At 38.7% G+C, this 18,312-nt stretch overlaps 4 protein-coding genes, 3 long non-coding RNA genes, 1 other non-coding gene and 1 pseudogene across 10 annotated transcripts; 3 read left to right on the top strand and 6 right to left on the bottom strand.

Moving 5' to 3' along the window:
* Window positions 1-21: 21 nt before the first annotated feature.
* Window positions 22-5,334, bottom strand: DUO3 (Homeodomain-like superfamily protein; the record flags this gene model as incomplete). Its single annotated transcript, NM_105132.2, has 8 exons — window positions 3,897-5,334; window positions 3,462-3,807; window positions 3,302-3,386; window positions 2,851-2,907; window positions 2,429-2,488; window positions 2,150-2,350; window positions 590-2,023; window positions 22-375 (listed from the first exon to the last, which is right to left on the bottom strand). Exons 1-8 carry the CDS (start codon window positions 5,077-5,079, stop codon window positions 22-24), a joined length of 3,720 nt encoding a protein of 1,239 aa, NP_176638.1. The 5' UTR covers window positions 5,080-5,334.
* Window positions 5,335-5,611: 277 nt separating this feature from the next.
* AT1G64563 lies at window positions 5,612-8,862 on the top strand. The gene is made up of 3 exons (NR_143588.1): window positions 5,612-8,353; window positions 8,593-8,711; window positions 8,803-8,862. It is a non-coding gene; the product is annotated as an other RNA (non-coding RNA).
* On the bottom strand, window positions 6,284-6,671 carry AT1G08713. Its single transcript, NR_139481.1, has one exon. It is a non-coding gene; the product is annotated as an other RNA (long non-coding RNA).
* Window positions 8,863-9,157: 295 nt separating the features above from the next.
* AT1G64561 (uncharacterized protein) lies at window positions 9,158-9,906 on the top strand. The gene is made up of 2 exons (NM_001124074.2): window positions 9,158-9,281; window positions 9,468-9,906. The coding sequence occupies exons 1-2, from the start codon at window positions 9,205-9,207 to the stop codon at window positions 9,637-9,639; spliced, it is 249 nt and encodes an 82-aa protein (NP_001117546.1). The 5' UTR covers window positions 9,158-9,204; the 3' UTR covers window positions 9,640-9,906.
* AT1G08707 lies at window positions 9,523-9,839 on the bottom strand. The gene has a single exon (NR_139480.1). It is a non-coding gene; the product is annotated as an other RNA (long non-coding RNA).
* AT1G64560 lies at window positions 9,770-10,218 on the bottom strand (annotated as a pseudogene). The gene has a single exon.
* A 114-nt stretch (window positions 10,219-10,332) lies between these two features.
* ABCF3 (general control non-repressible 3) lies at window positions 10,333-15,197 on the bottom strand. The gene is made up of 18 exons (NM_105130.4): window positions 14,894-15,197; window positions 14,488-14,703; window positions 14,209-14,398; window positions 13,886-14,094; window positions 13,619-13,771; window positions 13,263-13,391; window positions 13,081-13,182; window positions 12,849-12,995; window positions 12,663-12,725; window positions 12,537-12,583; window positions 12,321-12,380; window positions 12,120-12,202; window positions 11,844-11,938; window positions 11,498-11,584; window positions 11,210-11,297; window positions 10,978-11,063; window positions 10,822-10,884; window positions 10,333-10,703 (listed from the first exon to the last, which is right to left on the bottom strand). The coding sequence occupies exons 1-18, from the start codon at window positions 15,095-15,097 to the stop codon at window positions 10,578-10,580; spliced, it is 2,148 nt and encodes a 715-aa protein (NP_176636.1). The 5' UTR covers window positions 15,098-15,197; the 3' UTR covers window positions 10,333-10,577.
* A 237-nt stretch (window positions 15,198-15,434) lies between these two features.
* AT1G64540 (F-box/FBD-like domains containing protein) lies at window positions 15,435-17,263 on the bottom strand (the record flags this gene model as incomplete). Of its 2 annotated transcripts, NM_001334167.1 has the most annotated exons (4): window positions 15,510-15,809; window positions 15,900-16,040; window positions 16,133-17,055; window positions 17,202-17,263. In NM_001334167.1, the coding sequence occupies 3 exons, from the start codon at window positions 17,036-17,038 to the stop codon at window positions 15,522-15,524; spliced, it is 1,335 nt and encodes a 444-aa protein (NP_001319320.1). In that variant the 3' UTR covers window positions 15,510-15,521. The 2 variants fall into 2 exon arrangements, with proteins under 2 accessions (NP_176635.1, NP_001319320.1); NM_105129.2 differs by lacking the exon at window positions 17,202-17,263 and having other exon boundaries at window positions 15,435-15,809; window positions 16,133-17,038.
* AT1G08703 lies at window positions 17,186-17,512 on the top strand. The gene has a single exon (NR_139479.1). It is a non-coding gene; the product is annotated as an other RNA (long non-coding RNA).
* The last annotated feature ends 800 nt before the right edge of the window (window positions 17,513-18,312 follow it).

Below are 18,312 nucleotides of genomic sequence, written 5' to 3'. Positions count from 1 at the left end.
GTTGCTGGCTCAACAAGTTTCTCAGGTTGTCTCAATACTTGGACTTGTTTCCGCCTGCCCACCACATTTTCTGGGTTTCTTCATTGGGGGGAGGGCGAGAGGACCCAGTCTCAACCGAGCAACTCCTGCTTCTTCCTTTGATTCTGCATCTCTGCTCTTCACTGGTGTCCCTTTTTTGCGTGATCTACTAGGACCAAACTGTGAGATGGTCGTTTCATTTGTTGCCTCTATCTTCTCTCTGTCCTTAACATTACTGCTTAAGCGACGGCTACTCGGATCCAGACTCAACCAAGGACTGTTTGGAGAATCCTTGCCTAGTTCTTTGCCAGAATCGACATCTGTTGAAGTTATTTCTACCACAGAGTTTCTGTTATCCTGTAGATGGAAAAGTTAATGCATCACCAAGATCATCCACAAGCCACATAACTACACAAGAAAGAGGAAATCTCTATATCTACTGGAAATTAGGATCCATATATACTTGAAGCTTATTGTCACAATAGCCTAAGTTGAGACAAACGAAACTAACGAAACAAATAATTCAGCTCTGTGGGTATTGTACATAACTGGAAAAAAAAAAAAAACTTACCTTATCTTGCATTTCAATGTTTTCTTCGCATTCTGAGCCTTCTTCTCCTTCAGAATCAGCCATCTCTTCACACTCAAACTCAACATGTTCTTCTTCCATCATCTCATCGTCAGAGTCACTTAATTCCTCCTGCTCCATCACTATACCTAGATTAGATTGATCAGCCATCTCTTCAATGCATCTACTAATATTATCACTTGGTGGAGCTGATCCAGGTACTTCAGAGCCATCATTAAGTTGAGCCATGCAGATGTCTGGAGCTTCTGAAATATTTGCTGCTGAGACACTACCACCATTATTTACCTTAGAAGAGCTTGTACTTAGATAGATATCTAAGTTCACATTTTTACCAGGTGTGCTAGAACTAAAAGGTTCCAAGCTGACATCATTACGACCAGTAACAGGGATCGCAGTCTTCTCAACAGCACCAGAAGTATCCTGAAGTTGACATAATTTGTCTTTCTTACCAATATCTGGGTCTAAGTTCCCACGTCTACTAATAACATAACTCGTTTCATACTCGGTTCTTTGAAGAAGAGGATGAAAACAGATGTCGCCCTGTGCTGTCTCATATTCGTTTGATGATGAATTTCTGTGCAATTGATCAGCTGAGTGATTGATTTGCTTTGGACTGTTGAAAAGACTTAGCAGCTGAGGTCGATTTTCAGAAAAGAAACTAAAACTAGAACCCCCTGGGTCTCTGTTTGCAGGGTAACATGTAATCTGTCCATGCTCAGGGGTCCGGAACAATAAAGGATGCATTTGAAGATCTGAGTCATTGCTCTGCTTGTCCATCCCAGAGGAGCTCTCGGCAGGCACATCTTCCTGCAAATCTACCACTTTTTCGCTAGGAGGACCGTTGTTATCTCTGTCAGCTGAAAAACAAGGAGTTTCAATACCGAAATTTCCCCTCCCAGAAACATCCGACATGCCACCATTAATGATACAAGTTTTGGAGGATGTTTCAGACTGATTCTTCGCAAAAACAGACTGCGAGATAACACGGACCGACGATGGAAGGTTAACGGGAGGTAAATCAGGGGCTAGTCTCACAACACTTCTGTTGAATACTTTACGAGAACGATATGGCCGCGCAATTATCGGTGCTTTTGAGGCACCGGGTGCTGTACCAGATGTGTGGCGGTACATAGGAATGAATGAAGGTGCAAGCCTCTGCGTACATGTCAGGATTTGGGCACCACAGAGTTCAGGATTTTTAGATCCTTCAACGATACATGTTTGCACTGACTCATGTCGATCACCGGGAACATCCTTTGCCTTGTCAAAGGAGTGCATAGGTGCAGAAGAAAAAAAGGTTGGCATGCCAGGCCTCCAGTCTGCTAAAAATCCTTCATGTAGGTATGCCTCACCTGAACTCTCGACCAATTCACCACCAACATGATATTCATTGGCTTTAGAAGCCCCATAACGATCCTGCAACATGCGATGAAAAGATGAGTAAAGCTAAATTACATTTTTTACGAAAAAGCGAAAAACTAACATATTCAGTATGGATGAGTTGTATGATTTGAGAGATAACCAGAGATATGAAAGACAGACCTCTTTTGCAGATGCCTGCTGCTCTCTGAATTTTCTATTTGTATCATATAATCTCCGTTTCTCCTTTTTTACAGCATCTAGCTTATATGATTTCTGAATTCCAAGGGCAGTGCGCCATTGCCGAGGCAGTAATGATGGGTCTCGGTAAGGCACGACGAATTTCCACACAGACGTCCAATCATATTTGAAGTACTTAAGTCCCTGAGGATTCAAACTTATATTGAGCACCCAAGAACAATTTCCAATCAGAATTGCAAAAGGGTGCGCTTGTCAAATTACCTCTTGTATTCGTAGTATCTCTTGTGGTGTCAGGGGAGAGCTTTTCATCCTCAGAACTGCCTGTGTGGCAAAATATACACATACACACGAGTTAGGGGAAATATCCTGCATAACCTTAAAATTATGGTTGAGGCATCTTACTGGGGACAGTCGGTGTCCACCTTAAACATGTAATGTTCATTTGCATAATGCATGTTCGGTATAAAAGCATACAAGATGGTCATCCAACGTTATCATTTATGACAATGAGTTCGTAAACTGATTTATTTTGCGTGCATGGTAGAGCTCATATAGACGTAATGGTTTCACAGTGCTTATTTGTCAACAAACAAGTTCAGGCAACTGAATTTATGGAGCTGATAGATAGAAATATAAGTATACAAATAAAAAAGGTGATAAACCAACTCAAGCATATAACAGACCTTAATTGGATTTTCTGGGGCTTTAGATGATCTCCGGTTTTTTTGCCTAACATAAATCTGAAACAAATACAAGTCGAAAGTATTAGAAGAGACAAGTCTTTTATTCCTTGATCATCAGCCTGGTTGATGAACACTTGGACATGTCTACATAAAACTTAATATGTTTAAAATATTGAAAACATCAGTACACCAATCCATAAGTTTCTGGCATGAAAGCAGAAAACTGAAAGAACTACATCATCTGCAACAGGAATTGCATGGACGAGAAGTTTTTGTCAAGATAGCAGCTGAATTTTAAAATCTTCATATTTTTATCTAAATACTTCAGAGACTGTGGTCAGAATAACCCTTACGCGAACTACGATAATGAGAGCAATCCAATAAAACACCAACTGATTACTTAGTAACCGAAAAACCATTCCTAGTTCTGCAGGAATCCAGTGATGATTACCTGATGCTCGCCTTTACTAGGAAGAAACCGCTGCTTTATTGCCTTCCAGTCTGAGTTATATTCCATTATTCCAAGAGCTAGTAATCTGCATTCAAACAGCACTAGGAATAAATTTTCGACAAAATTAGTAGAGTAGACCAAGAAAAAGGAAGGAACTTACTCATCCTCAGCATCAGTGAAAAGGACCCGATTGGCGACAGCTGCATGAGGTGGCTTGTGGGGATATAGCGATACTTTGAACAATGGCATAAATCTTTTAGCTAACTTGGCAATATCCTTATGGACCAAGGCAACAGATTGCTTCTGGGCTGATTCAACCAGTGTAGCAGCTAACGTCTTCTTAGCCTGCTGCTGACCTGATGGTGACTTACTTGAACTAGGGGATGAAAGAGGATAGTTTACAATCTCACCGCCAACTTCTTGGTGAGGAAGTGTAAATAATGGCACTCTTTGAGACGAAGTATCAAAACCGGATTCCACTTGACACCGTCGATAATCTTGCACAGCTACAATGATTCAATAATCAAGAGAATTATATTGTATAAACAGATAAGAAAACATGGAGATATAGCACCCTATTTCACTAATAACATACCGTCAGAAACATCAACTAGATATCTTCCAGCTAGACCCACAACATCAAGAACCGATGATGCTGAACCAGTGACAAGAAGATGACTTCGGCGTGAGATATATCCTTGGTGTTGTTTGAGCATCTCAGATAGAAGTCCTTGGACGTGGGTTCCAATGCTTTGCCGTGAATGATCAAGTGCACAAAGAGAGTACACTTGGATAAGAAGTTGAAGGTGATCATGAATCAAAGAATGCAGTTCTCCCATTTGGGCTTGAGTGAAGCCATTTATTGTCCTGTTTTCTGACGAAGCAACTGCTTCAGTAGCAGAAACCCTTCTCCCAGGTGGTGCAATGGGTAAGATAGGTACAAGAGGGCGTAACAATCTGCCAGCCTGTTCAGGAGAATTGTTTTTGTGATGAATGGAGATATTTTGCCGTCTCTTCTGCCTAGTCACAGGACGTCGCTTAGTGCTTATGTTGTCACCTGTAGTGACCTTTTCAGGTATAATTTCCTCGTCATCAGTCTCCAGCGCTTCCTCAAGTTCTATCTCGAAGTCTAAATCGTTATCCTCATCATCATCATCATCGTCATCATTAGTTCCAGTCTGTGCCAAGGGAACCTCAGTATCACCACTATGTAAAACAGCAGCGAGAAACTTGCGGTATTCTTCCTCATCATCGACATTAGGAATATCATCCTCATCATCAGTCTCCTGGAGAAAAGCCTCAAGATCATCAAGGGTGAAACTCGCAAGCGAATAGCGAGCTCTAGTCCGTTTGCAGATTGCATCATCTTCCTCAGTTGACATCAAATCTTGCTTCTGAGTTTGGATCACCAATTGTTCTCCGTTTTCATTTGCGGCCCCAACTGTCCTCTCATCAGGGATTGGTGGTTCTTGGCACGAGACATCATTACTTGGCATTGCAATATCCTCCTTTCCTTGTCTGCCCTCTAAGGTTTGGGGAACCGTAGTAATGCTATTAACAATTTCACCATCAAGAGTCTCAACTTCAGAGCTCAAACTGGAAGAAGCTTCACGAGAAGGAGAATCCTTAAGAAAGGGATTGAAATCAACATCTTCTTCCTCGTCATCATACTCGCACTCTTCTTCTTCTTCTTCATCTTTATCTAGGTCTCTATTAGGGGACGACGGTTCAGAGGGAGGCCCTGAAATTAGGGTTTCTACTTGATCCAGAGATTTCATGACTCAAATTAGGGTTCCACTATCTAAACATGACAACAATTGCAATTCTCAAACTGCAACAGAACCAATTACGATCAATGTCCTGAAACTAAATTCGATCGACACAAACAAACCTTGAGAACGAAACCAATGGAGAAAGATTGAAGAAAACGTGTCTGTGAAGAATCGATAAATGGGACAGATTCCGATTGACAAAGGAAAGGGAGAGCAAAGTTTTTCTCCGTGGGAACAAGAACAAACCACTCGGGTTCAGCCGGGTCGGATCCTAATTTTTGTATTTCTTTTTCTCTTTGGAAAATCCATAACTTTCAGTTAAACATATGTGGGCCTTCGTTTGGGCTTTATAAAATATTTCGACGACAAAAAAAAACATATGTGGGCCTTATATTACGATGAGGGAAAAAACAACACAACTTGTATTTGGGCTTACATATTCATTTAGGCCCAACACAGAGACCACCGTCTTTCTTCTATTTCACAACGGTTATTTATACTCGCTCGTCGCCATGCTTACTTCTTTTATTTGTCTGATTCTTCGTTTGTTCTTTTATATTCTTTTGATTTCGTGTGTTTCTTTTGATTTGGGGAGACTTTTGTTTGCGTTTTCTTAGATTTTGAAACTCCCTTTTTCCAGATTCACTACTTCGATTTTGAATTTTTATCCAAAAGTTCTCTCTCTTTAATTTCCAAATTGCGTTTCGATTTTATGTTTGTTTTTTTTGTGCAAATCGAAAAAACCCTCTTTTAGATCTGATTTTTGAGGTTCTTGATTTTCCAAAAACTTGTAATTCAGAATCATAGTTTCAATTGATTTCTTTTATATCGCTAATCTAAGAAAAAAACCGTCTTTTGTCTTAGGGTTTCTAATTTCAATCTTGTATTCCTCTTCAAAAATTATACATATTTGTGGTTACCAATTAGGGTTTCTATTCTTTTGTTTTTGGTCTGTTTTAAATCAGAAACCCTCTTTTAAAATCTGCGATTTCTTATTATACGTTTGTGAAAGATTGTTTGGGTTTCTAATACGGATCGTGTTTTAAAGATTTTGTTTTTCGTTTTTCTGGATTAGAAACCCCATCATCGATTCTCTGTTTTCGTTTCAAAGAAAGTTTTATGTTTTGTTCAAACCCAAAAGAAAGGGAACTACACATTATATGATTGTGTTTGTCCGGTTTCTAACTTGGGAAAATTTGTCCCGATGTTGCCTAAGTAAGGCAGGGGCAAGCTGTGATTAAACACTGTAAGTCTTGTCAGATTTATGTTCAAATATCGGATAATTGAATCGTAAGACAGGCAAGCTGTGATCAAAAACTGTAAGTCTTGTCAAATTATGTTCAAATATTAGATAATTGAATCGTAAGGCTGGCAAGCTGTGATTAAACACTGTAAGTCTTGACAAATTATGCACAAAGATTGGATAATTGAATCGTAAGAAGCTGTGATTAAACATTGTAAGTCTTGTTATGTTCAAAGATCAAATCTTTGCGATTATCTTCTATATATATTGCTGGCTGGGCAGCATTATATAAACTTCAATGATCTGCTTAAAAGCTCAATGATCTGATTATACAGATGGGGATAAATTCAATGATCTGCTTATATAGATGGGGATAATTTCAATGATCTGCTTAAAAGAAGCTCAATGATCTGCTTATATAGATGGGGATAAATTCAATGATCTGCTTATAGATGGGGATAAATTCAATTATCTGCTTAAAAGAAGCTCAATGATCTGCTTATATAGATGGGGATAAATTCAATGATCTGCTTATAGATGGGGATAAATTCAATGATCTGCTTAAAAGAAGCTCAATGATCTGCTTATATAGATGGGGATAAATTCAATGATCTGCTTATAGATGGGGATAAATTCAATGATCTGCTTATATAGATGGGGAAAATTCAATGATCTGCTTATATAGATGGGTATAATTTCAATGATCTGCTTAAAAGAAGCTCAATGATCTGCTTATATAGATGAGGATAAATTCAATGATCTGCTTATAGATGGGGATAAATTCAATTATCTGCTTAAAAGAAGCTCTATGATCTGCTTAAAAGCTCAATGATCTGCTTATAGATGGGGATAAATTCAGTGATCTGCTTATATAGATGGGGATAAATTCAATGATCTGCTTAAAAGAAGCTCAATGGTCTGCTTATAGATGGGGATAAATTCAGTGATCTGCTTAAAAGCTCAATGATCTGCTTTTATAGATGGGGATAAATTCAATGATCTGCTTATATAGATGGGGATAAATTCAATGATCTGCTTATTGATGGGAAAAAATTCAGTGATCTGCATAAAAACTCAATGATCTGCTTATTATTGATGGGGATAAATTGCCTTTTGTAAGACTTGTCTATGATGTCCGATTGGGCAAGCTGTGTGATTATAACACTGTAAGACTTGTTTAACAGTAAGAGATCTATATATTGCTGGCTGGGCAGCGTGTTAGAAATTCAATTATCTGCTTAATAACTCAATGATCTGCATATTGATGGGGATAAATTCAATGATCTGCTCATATGGAGAACTGCAAATTGATGGACAATTGGAAGATATGTTGCTGGAGCTGGGCAGCATTAAAATTCAATATTCTGCTATAAAGAAAACTTCAACTTCTGTTAATCCTTTGTGCCTAGCTCTTGAAGCTCTTCCTGTTAGCGAAGGTACATCATTGAGCAACGCTTGATAGGTCGAGGCTCGAGCAAAGCACGAAGGAAAAAGATAGAAATGAGGCACATCATTATACATCTCACTGAGATATGATATTCAATAATGCTGGCTGGGCAGCACGAAAAAGCAAGCAAGTTGTGTTTAACAAGACTTGTGAAACAGTTTTATATATTGTTGTGGAATGTTCATAACTTGTTGGACTGGGCCAACATGAGGGAGCAATATTCTATCTTCTGCATATTGATGTTCTCAGATGAGAAAATTCATTATTCTGCATAAGCTCTATTTCTTACTAGGTTGGGACAGAGAAATTCAAGTGTCTGCATAAAGTATATACACCTTGTAGTGTTGGTGGGACATCATGATATAAATTCATTATTCTGCTTAGATTTGCCTTGGAAAAGGCTTGTTGCCTTTATGGATAATGTTCTGTGACTAGCTCTTGAAGCTCTTCTTATTAGCGAAGGCACATCACTGTGCAACGCTTGATGGGTTAGAGGCTCGAGTAAGTACAGAAGAGTAAGAGAGAGATGAGAGGAAGAATATAACACTTCCATCTTTGGATACTACAAGAATCTCACGTCTAATGAAGAGGTATGCATCTCATCTCCAATTAGATTTGTCTGTCTACTTATTACCAGATGTTACATCAACTTGGTATTGGTCTAATGGTAAGTTTTTTCTTATGTACATCTCTTACAAATGTTAGATCATTAAAGAATAAATCAACCTCTGCCCTCATTGTATTCTAACCACATCTTTTGGTGACTCGTTTTTAACAGGGATACTGCAGAAAATCCAGTTTATTGTTTAATAAAAGTTTTTGTTTACAGGGATACAGGTGACAAGGACGTAGCTGAGAAAAATCCAGAGAATCCATCTAATGTCAAGGCAGCAAAATTCTTATCCAAGGGGTATTTGGCATAATGTTCTTTTTCTCTGCTTTCAAGGGGTATTCTCATCCATAATGTTCTTATCTTAGGCACATGTTCTTTTTCTCTGCTTTCAATATCATAATGTTGTTGCTTTTGTTTTAATTGTAGTGGTAGGCAGAGCTGATTCTTAATCCAGGAAATTCAGCCAATTTCGATGAGGTAAAAATTTGTTTATCCTCGTTCAAAGTTGTGACTCGTATTTATATCTCAAGATTTCTCAACATCCTATGGTTTCTTCTTGGCTTTACTCATTAAGGGTTTGTATCAAACTTGCAGGAATCAACTTTATTCTCTCCCCAAGTCCTAGTGATGCAAAGGGACTACTGACTTTGTCATCCATTTGTTGTATACAAACTTCTCGACTTCTTTCAAACCAAAGGTATTGCCTATAAACAATTTCATCTTGAATTTTTTTCCAGCTTTCGTTAAAATTTCGAGCCCTTTAATCTTTTAATCAAAGGTAGGAGGTGGAGCTTTTGGGATGCAAGCCTTAAAATGTCTTGAAAATGCATGCATTTGAACTCTAAGTTTGCTAATACATCAAATGCATGCATTTTTCAGATATTTCCATCTTCAGAAAAGCAAAGGTTTGGTCTTTCTAATGGTTGCTTCTTAGACATGTTTTTTTTTTTTATGGTTGATTGTTTGCTCTAGGATTAAAGAAAGCAAACAAAAACACATACACACGAAGATACACTTAACTCCAACAAAAACATATACACAAAAGTAAACACATACACTAAAGACAAACATAAACAATTCTCTCCCTACAGGGTGAAAAGTGGTTTCTTTCCCAGCCAACCTTCGGTGTTTGCAACAGCGCCGGCTACTACTCCTTCCTACTTAATCACTAGGCCCTCCCCTCCTTATGGGGAAGTAAAAGCGTCTCAAAGTATCTTCGGGTGCACCGGTCACTGTTGTTGCGGCGAACCGAGAAGAAATTGAAAAGAATACCACATCTGAGGAAGACAGATGGTGTGAAATTTTCAAAGGAACATCAAAAAGGGCACTGCTTTCACGCTTCCTTCTGGTGATTGGTGTTAAAACTTGAATCGAAAACAGGGTACACATCTGTATAATAAAAATAAAGGTCAAAACGTTCCCATCACAAAACTACTACGTGAAGTGAATACCAGACTTGTTGAACAAGGAAAGACGATACAAAAACTCTTGTTGACTTGTTGTGATAGCTTTAAAGATCTCTTCTCCTCGAAACCACATTCCTTCAACACATCTATAACTTTCTCCTTCACCCCCATCCATCTCTATATCATCGTCATCCATTTTGTTGTCGTCATCATCTTCCATTCCCACGCTCTGCACCAAGATCTATGGCGGAGTTGTTTAAAGCAGCAGCATCTCCATTGTTTTGCAACGACGCTAGTACGGCCTGAAGAGTCTTGTAGTTCTTCTGAACAATCGAATCCACAAGCAGAGGTTCTTAAGGATATCGATTTGTGGAATGATATTCCTCCTCGGTAATGGTTCGACGGTGCTCGATTCGAAGATTTGGGTTTTTCTTTCGGTTAAACATATGTGGGAAAAAAAAAACACAACTTGTAATCTTGTCTTTGGGCCTACATGTTCTTTTTTTGCTATTCCTGTACCTGTACAATGAATTTTAGTTGCCATAAATTTCTGCGAAACATGCTCTTTTATTCTAATTTGGCTCGTTTACAATTTTACGGATGATTCACATTGGATATGAATCCTTTCGTGCTCCACCAAGTGTATGATTTTACAGTATTTCTTTTTAGTTTCAACCTTAATACATAAAGCAAAATACTGTCGCCAAATTCTCAGGTATAAAGGACTCTTGTGTCGTATTGAGGGTAAACAAAAACGCAACATGGATTTGGGGAATACAAGAAATGCGGCGCAGCTTAAGTTGAAGACTGGAGAAGCTTCTTGTAGTCATGGAAGGTTCCATGGAATGGTGCAATCCTGCCGTCTGACACAACCCACAACTCGTCCACGCTTCCCGATATCAGATGCTCGTCGTGACTCACCTGCACAAACAAACAACAACAAAGATTGCTTCTTACTTGTGTATGAATCAATAAACCCAACCCGGTACACAGATTTATATCTAATCTTGAAAACCAATTAAGAGGATTGAGTGAGTACCATGCAAATACCGCCTTGGAATAAGACAAGTCCTTGAATCAAAGCTTCCACGGCATCCAAATCCTGAGACATTATTTATTATACTTCCTACTTTTAGCAAACTGAAATCCTTCCTTATTAAAAAGATCCATGCATGAATACATATGTCTAGCTTACAAGATGATTGGACGGCTCATCAAGCAATAGCAAGTGTGGTTTCTTGAATGTTATCTTCGCAAATGCAACTCTGCTTTTCTGACCACCTAATTTCCCATTCACACCCCAAAACATAAAACACATTAGTGAACGTAACAAGCCACAACACATAAAAATTGACTAGTTCCAATTTCATTCTAGGGCCTGCATCTAGAATATTGTGGTTATACAACTCCAAATACCCGAAGTATACCTGATAAAGTGTACATGGGCTGCAGTGCAAGATTTCCAGTTACCCCAAGAGAACCCAAGTGACTTCTCAGCTTTTGTTCTGGTACTCCCTGCCACATCAAATAACATACCAGTTAAGACATATTGAGAAGCCGAGGGTATGTACATTTTGCTTACTTAAATTGTGCATATAACTTGTAAGAAGTAGACAAGACTGTAAACTCTAATACAAGAAACATTTAGCTCAATTTTGATCTCATGTTAACTGAAACCTGCAAATAAGAGGGATATTACAGGTGTGGGAACTTACTGGGTAGCATCTCATCATATATAGAAGAGGATTCGATGAAAGGTCTAGTCCATCCACATGGTGCTGACTAAAGACTGCAACTCGAACCTGTATAAAGATATCAATACACCATATCAGAGCCACCAAATTTAGCATTAACACTTAACAGAGCAGGAAAACAAGCTATAGGTAATGAAAACCAAGATTTAATAATATTACTGTCAAAGAAACTTTCAAAATATCAATGCTTCGTAAGAATATAGAAGGGGTCCCCATTATTTGAGGTTTAATAAAAGGTCATCCCATATGTTCCAGAGTGACAGTGATCAATTTGTTGTTCAGGTAAAAGAGAAGTCTTCTGCCATACCTTAGCAGAACGGAAAACTGTTCCAGAGCTTGGTTGCAGATCGCCAGAAATAAGTTTGAGTATTGTTGATTTACCAATACCATTGGGTCCCACCACTGCAAATCGACGAGAAAACCATATATAGAGGTTAAAATTCTGGGGAGAACATCAAAAGTTTAAGTTCTACATGTTCTTTGATGCTGCACTTGTTGTTTCCACATATGATAGATGAAGGTTTATAAACATGTATCATCTGTGTGATCTCATAATCAAGGGAGAGGGGGGGAGCCTTCTTACTTGCAATACGGCTGTCCAGATCTATTCCGAAATTTAGGTTCCTAAACAACAACGGACCACCAGGGTAGCCAAATGATGCATCACTGTAGAAAAAATAAACGAGCAAGAAAATTTAGCATGCTAATATCTGGATCCTCCCCATACCAAAATTAGAGAAGTTTCTGTCAGATTCACACAGCTGATTTCAGGAAGATGACAAACCTAAAACTGATGATGGGAGGTCCAGGCTTATCGTCAGGAGTTGGGAATTCAAATTTATAGCTGCAAAAATAAGACAAGAGGTTAATGCATAAAAGGCTGGAGCTGAGAGTAAGCATCGAATCGTACTGTAGCAAATTTATCAAATATCAGATTATAGCATCATTCCTAATATCATTTGAAAGTAGTTAAGCATATATATAAGAGGGGCTCGCTTACTCAGGATCATTAATAACTTGATCCACATGAGCCAGTCGGTCCAATGCCTGAATCATAGACACAATAATATTAGAGCACCGCTGATGGCCAAAATTTAATCACATAAATAGTTGTAACAGTTGACACCTTGATTCTTGACTGAACAAGAGACGCCCTCTTTGCATTGTAACGAAATTTATCAATGAACGCCTGTAGCAGAAAACAAGATATCAAGCATCAAACTTACATCCCATGTTGGAATATTATTAAACAAACCAGAGACGAGTTGGAAACAGAATTTATGAGTTCATTTTCCAGAAGAAGAAAAGAAACCTGCATATGTGACCGTGATCGTTCACTTGATTCAAAAGCTTTTTGCTGATTTTTCACTTGTTCTTCCCGTGTTCTTTCGAAGATATCATAATTTCCTTTATAGGTACTTAGTTTTTGGTTTTGCAAATGGATGATGTCCGTGACCACCTGCAACCAAACATATGGTTTACACATATCCGGAGATATTGGGGAAACAATAACTGCAAGGAGATCACTAGAGAAAAAAATGTACCGTGTTCAAGAATTCCCTAGCATGGGAAACGACTATAAATGTTTTTGGCCACTTCGTTAGATATGTTTCTAACCATAAGACAGCATGGAGATCAAGATGGTTCTACCAAAAGAGAGGAAAAGAATGTCAGAAACCTGAAAATATATTGATCTAATAAGGGAAACCTTACAAAGAAAACACACCGTAGGTTCATCAAGCAACAACAAATCAGGCTCTATAAATAGTGCACGAGCAAGTGCAATTCGCATTCTCCATCCTCCTGAAAAAGTATTTGTAGCTTTCAGCTGCATTTCTGGAGTGAAACTTAGACCCTGAAAATATTGCACAGCGAACGTTTGCAAGTTAGCAGTACTCAGAAGTTGAAGGTAACAAAAGAACATGCAACGATTTCAACAGGAGATATCACCCAAATCTAGCATTTTATATGATTTATGTAGTGATGGGTCACGACTTGGGTCCAGATATCGTTTATATCTATGCTATCAAATGAAAACTCTAAAGGGCTACAGAAAATTTATAATGGTAAAGAGCAACTTACAGCAAGGATACTAGCTGCCCGAGCCTCAGCAGTATAAGCATCAATTGCATCAAGCCTTTTGTATATTTCTTCAAGCCTTTGAGACATAAGATCTCCTTCAACTGTGTCTTTGGTAGGCATTCCATCCTTAGCTGTGGGTTCTTCCGTTTCTCTCTTCAGATAACCAAACAAAAGTCAACATTACCACCAAAGACAGATTATACGAAAAGGTAAAACACCTGAGTGAGTAAATGCTAATACATATTAGTAAAGTAGCTTGTGTCTAACCTGCTTTGCTAGTATTTGAATCTCTTCTTCCAACAGTTTGGTTCTTTCAATATCAGTGTTAAGAACGCACTGTAAGGCTGTTGTCTTGTCACCAACGACTTCTTGTTCAACATGCAATATCTGGCAATTAGTAGGAATACCCTCTATAGCATGCATAGCCATATACCTCAAAAAAGTTGTTTTTCCGGTACCATTACGTCCTACAAGACCTGTAAAGTCATCCAAAGAGAGCAAATACCCATTTGTAAGGTAGATTTTCCATACCGTCTATTCCTTGGATTAAACAGACAGCTAAAACAAATAAAAACGAAGATCAAACCCACCGTAATGACGTCCAAAAGAGAGGGTGATTGATCCATCGACAATGAGATCACGGCCTCCAACAGAAACATTAAAGTTATCCATATGAATATCTCTGATAGCAGAGCCACCACCAGTGTCATGATTGACACTAACAGTAGGCATCCCTGCTTTAGCGGCTTCCATTTCAGCAACATGCTGCTGATATTGTAGCTGCATAAACAAGAAACCAGTAAATAAACACAAGATAAGAAACAAATTCTCAGTTCAAAACCGGTAAAAAAACTGCCATTACTGTATACCTCTCTTTGGCGATCATCCTTTTTCTTTCTCCTTTCAATCTTAGCCAAGTCACGTTCAGTGAGCAAAGGCCCATCCACAGGCTCTGGCTTCTTCTTCTTAACAGGTCCATCATCCATCCCATCGTTCATCCGCACAGGCATAGCAAGACTCCTCACAGTAGGTGTAGGCTTCACCAATCCATGCTTTCCAAACTTATCCGACAGTTTGCTACAAACCTACACACACCACATCCAATTAAATATCTCAGCTCATTCAAAAGCGAGACCTTATTGAAACCATTTCAACAGTCACAGAGGCCCTAACGAAAAAATCCCATAAATACAAACAAGCAAAGATAAAACGAATCTAGAATTACGATAATTGAAATGAAGAAAGCCAAGCAACAAGCTGCGAATGGTTACTTACCAAACGGCACTCTTCGAAATCGGAAACGCATTCAGCAGCGACGAGGAGCTCACCGACGGCATCAAAGGCGCCTTCACCTTCCTCACCGAAGTCGAAATCCTCATCAGCGAGGACATTAATGATGTAGTCCATAATCGGCTCGTCCACATCCTGAGCTCTGCGTCCGAGCACTTCATACACCACTGAGCTCGCAACTTCAGTCATAGCCAACACAGAAGCGACGAGATTCAAAATTCCACAAAAACTGATTTGATAACTTTCCTCCACACCCGAAATGAAGGCAAGGAGAGAAGGCGAAGCTTTTTAGGGCTATTTGGAACCTTCTCCCTCAGGCAGAGAGAGTATACAGTACGTTTTCTAATTTACTAAACCAAACCAAATATTATGATTTAATCCGGTTAACGTTGTTCCCTCTTAACATGGCTCAAGGCCATTGTGAAATCAAAAGTCCTCAATTTTGTTTTTGTTAACACATGTTTGAGAGATGATAGATTAGCAATTTGGATTTTACCAAAACTAGACCTCTTAATTGTTTCGCCAATCAGTGCAAAACTTTACCAAATTAAACAAAATGTCATATTTTTATTACTAACAAACTCATATTATCTATAACTTGTTTAAAGAGAGATCAAATGAACTGGATGTTGCACTCTGATGAAGCTCTATGAAGAGAGCTTAGATTGGCTCGCAGGTGCTCGTTGTTGCCGTCCCTTTCAACACCAATTCTCACAGTTTCAAGACATTGCAGTTTTCCCAAAAAATGCCTCATTTGTTTCAGCTCTATAAAACTTCCTCCATACCCTGTAATCTCTAGCACCTTGATTCGACATGCCGATAAACAACACATTCCTGTCTTCCTCTCGCTAATGCAGGCGCATGCGTCTCCACATCTACTAGTAACTCTGTGCACAAGACCCTAAAAACCATAACAACAAATCAGACAAACTTCTTTTACATAAGAGCCAAAAAGAACATTGTGTATTAATTTCTCAAAAACATGTCATACTTTGATAGATAGAGTATGAAGATTTAGAGAATTATTGAGCAGAAGAGGCAATGCTTGCCATCCTTTTTCTTCGTCGCTCTCAAGAGATAGATTACGGAGGTTGTTGAAGACCGGCATGTGATTGCAGCAGAAGAAAAACGCCTGGTTTATAATCACAACCAGTAAACACATATAGACATGATACAAAACCGATAAAACCACCCATCAGTCAGCAGTAGCAGAACAGAACTGACCTCAAGAGAATCAGGAGACAGGTGAAGGGTCTTAACTTTGCGTATCCCTGAAACCAGGCTTGTAACATCACCAAAAACATCATATGGACGATAGACATCAAAATCTTTGTCTTCATAATCACTATCATAAGAATCAGTTGACACCCACAATCGAAGATCTAGTCTAGCTTCAACGAGAGAATCCATACGATCAACAATAGTATAGCCTTGGGAGACAAAAGCAGAATAGTCAAGAAACACAAGACTCTGTGTCTTGAACCAAACATTGTCTTCATAAGCCCATGCGGACATAGGATGATGGAAAGAAACCGTGAGCCGTTTGACGGATTTATTAACCACTGACTTCTTCCAAGTTGGTGGGTCATCACAACCATCACGTATGGATAACTCATCGAGCACAGGGCAACCAGAGATGAGCGACTCATATACATCTCGATCAGCCACAACTGCACCGAGAGAAAGAGTCTTGAGCGCTGGGAAAAACACAGTGCCATCATGGGGAACAAGCCCTTGAAGATAAATTTGATCGGATAGTGTGAGTTTAACCAATGTGTTACTAGACAAGATTCCTGTATCAAGATATTGGGATTGCAAGTGTAGTTCCAAGCAGCCGCGTTCGAAAGCAGTGCTAATCCAACTGTCAGCAGAAGAGAATCGATAGTGGCGGCCATTGAGAGAGAGTCTCTTGATGGGACAAGTGTTTAAGCGAGCAACAGTTTGCTCCAAGAAAGCAGAGAAGCCACTAGTTGATGAGTCTTCCAAATCGAAGTTGTCTACGAGAAGGATCAGATTCCTCCACCTCTTGGACAGAACAGATGTGGAAACACCAAGTTTTGTCGGAAGTAAAGACAGGATTTTGCCAAGAATCTCATCTGGCAGATTGCTGATGAACTCTCTAGGATTCATCGAATCGCATGCAAATTCTGGATCACAGTTTTAGATATCAAGTCCTCTCTAACATATATAGCCAGAGTTACTCATAAACCCTAATTAATCTAAACTAAATAAATCAAAGGGGAACAAAATTAGGTTGGTCAAATATGATTCAGGACAGACACAACACACAAACCTTGGGAGAAATGAAGCAGGAGCCAGGAGGCTTGGTGTAACAGGAAGATGGAGGTGGAATTATCTCTTTTTTCGACTAGACAGAAGATTTGAGTTCACCCATGTCTTGTTTTTAATTTTATACCTTTCCTCTCAGTGAATCGTTATTGGATAGTTGATTAATTCACCAGCCATTAGCTAATTTATTCAACTTTTTTTTTTTAATCAACCTTTCTTTTATGTTTTTCTTTTTTACCTAAGGTTAGATTTTTTTTAGTCTAATGTAAAATACCCTTAAAACTTTATTTTAGATTTTCTATAAAATCCTCCCATGCTTTTACTAGCGAGAATCAAATGGTTTTTCCAAGGATATATATACAAAAATATAAGGAAGCTCCGATGGTCACAATTCCCAAAACTAACAAAGTGACAAACAACGAAACCGTTTCTTTGGGAAGAAATCCTTAAATCTTTAAAACTTTTTTGTGTATGAAAAAGAGTTTAGTAATCCCAAACATACCATGTAAAAATAGAGAATCTATCCCTATTTGAAAATTTTTAAAACATTCCTTCGTCATAACATACATAGAAGAAAAGAAGACGGTTTTTTTGGCAGCTTGAGCAGTATCCTGCCAAATGCCAATATACCAAGAGCTTAGGAAGAAGAACAACAGGGACCATTTTCCTAACAAGTTTTTCAGTTTCAACGCCCAAAACAGCTTCTGCAAATTTTCTTACCACATTTGGACGTCTGGTCAGCCTGACAGATAGATTATCAAACAACTCATTTTGAATATGAGCAGCTCTTGAAAGTAGAGTTGCAAATCCCCCTTTCACATGACCGGTTTGTTAACCTTGACGCATTTATTTGGATGATCAAGCTGATCAATCAGCAGGCAAAGAAAACTAGAAAAACTCACTGGTAACGTCAACAGCTACCATAACTTCAGCTGTCGTTTCCGATAGAGTCTGGATGACAAGAAGATATGCTATAGGAAGATACCAATCTGAGCACAGAATGCTTCCCTTACATGGGTATTTATATGAACTAACAGATATTGAAGTCATCTTATCGATTGAGACCAGAATATATGGGGCCAAGAATTCTCCTTATTACTTGTACGCAGGCTAGC

The sequence above is a fragment of the Arabidopsis thaliana genome, assembly GCF_000001735.4.
Source record: "Arabidopsis thaliana chromosome 1 sequence".
In the NCBI taxonomy this organism is placed as follows: domain Eukaryota; kingdom Viridiplantae; phylum Streptophyta; class Magnoliopsida; order Brassicales; family Brassicaceae; genus Arabidopsis; species Arabidopsis thaliana.
This window is presented reverse-complemented; position numbering and strand designations above follow the sequence as displayed.

What these genes read in the sequence shown, in the direction of transcription:
- AT1G64561 (NM_001124074.2), top strand. Translation starts at nt 9,205, where the DNA reads ATGCATTTGAACTCTAAGTTTGCTAATACATCAAATGCATGCATTTTT. An exon ending in CCATCTTCAGAAAAGCAAAG is followed by an intron (nt 9,282 to 9,467) that starts GTTTGGTCTTTC and finishes CTCTCCCTACAG; the next exon opens with GGTGAAAAGTGGTTTCTTTC.
- ABCF3 (NM_105130.4), bottom strand. Translation starts at nt 15,097, where the DNA reads ATGACTGAAGTTGCGAGCTCAGTGGTGTATGAAGTGCTCGGACGCAGA. An exon ending in ATTTCGAAGAGTGCCGTTTG is followed by an intron (nt 14,704 to 14,893) that starts GTAAGTAACCAT and finishes TGGTGTGTGTAG; the next exon opens with GTTTGTAGCAAACTGTCGGA. An exon ending in TTGTTCAGTCAAGAATCAAG is followed by an intron (nt 12,584 to 12,662) that starts GTGTCAACTGTT and finishes TCTATGATTCAG; the next exon opens with GCATTGGACCGACTGGCTCA.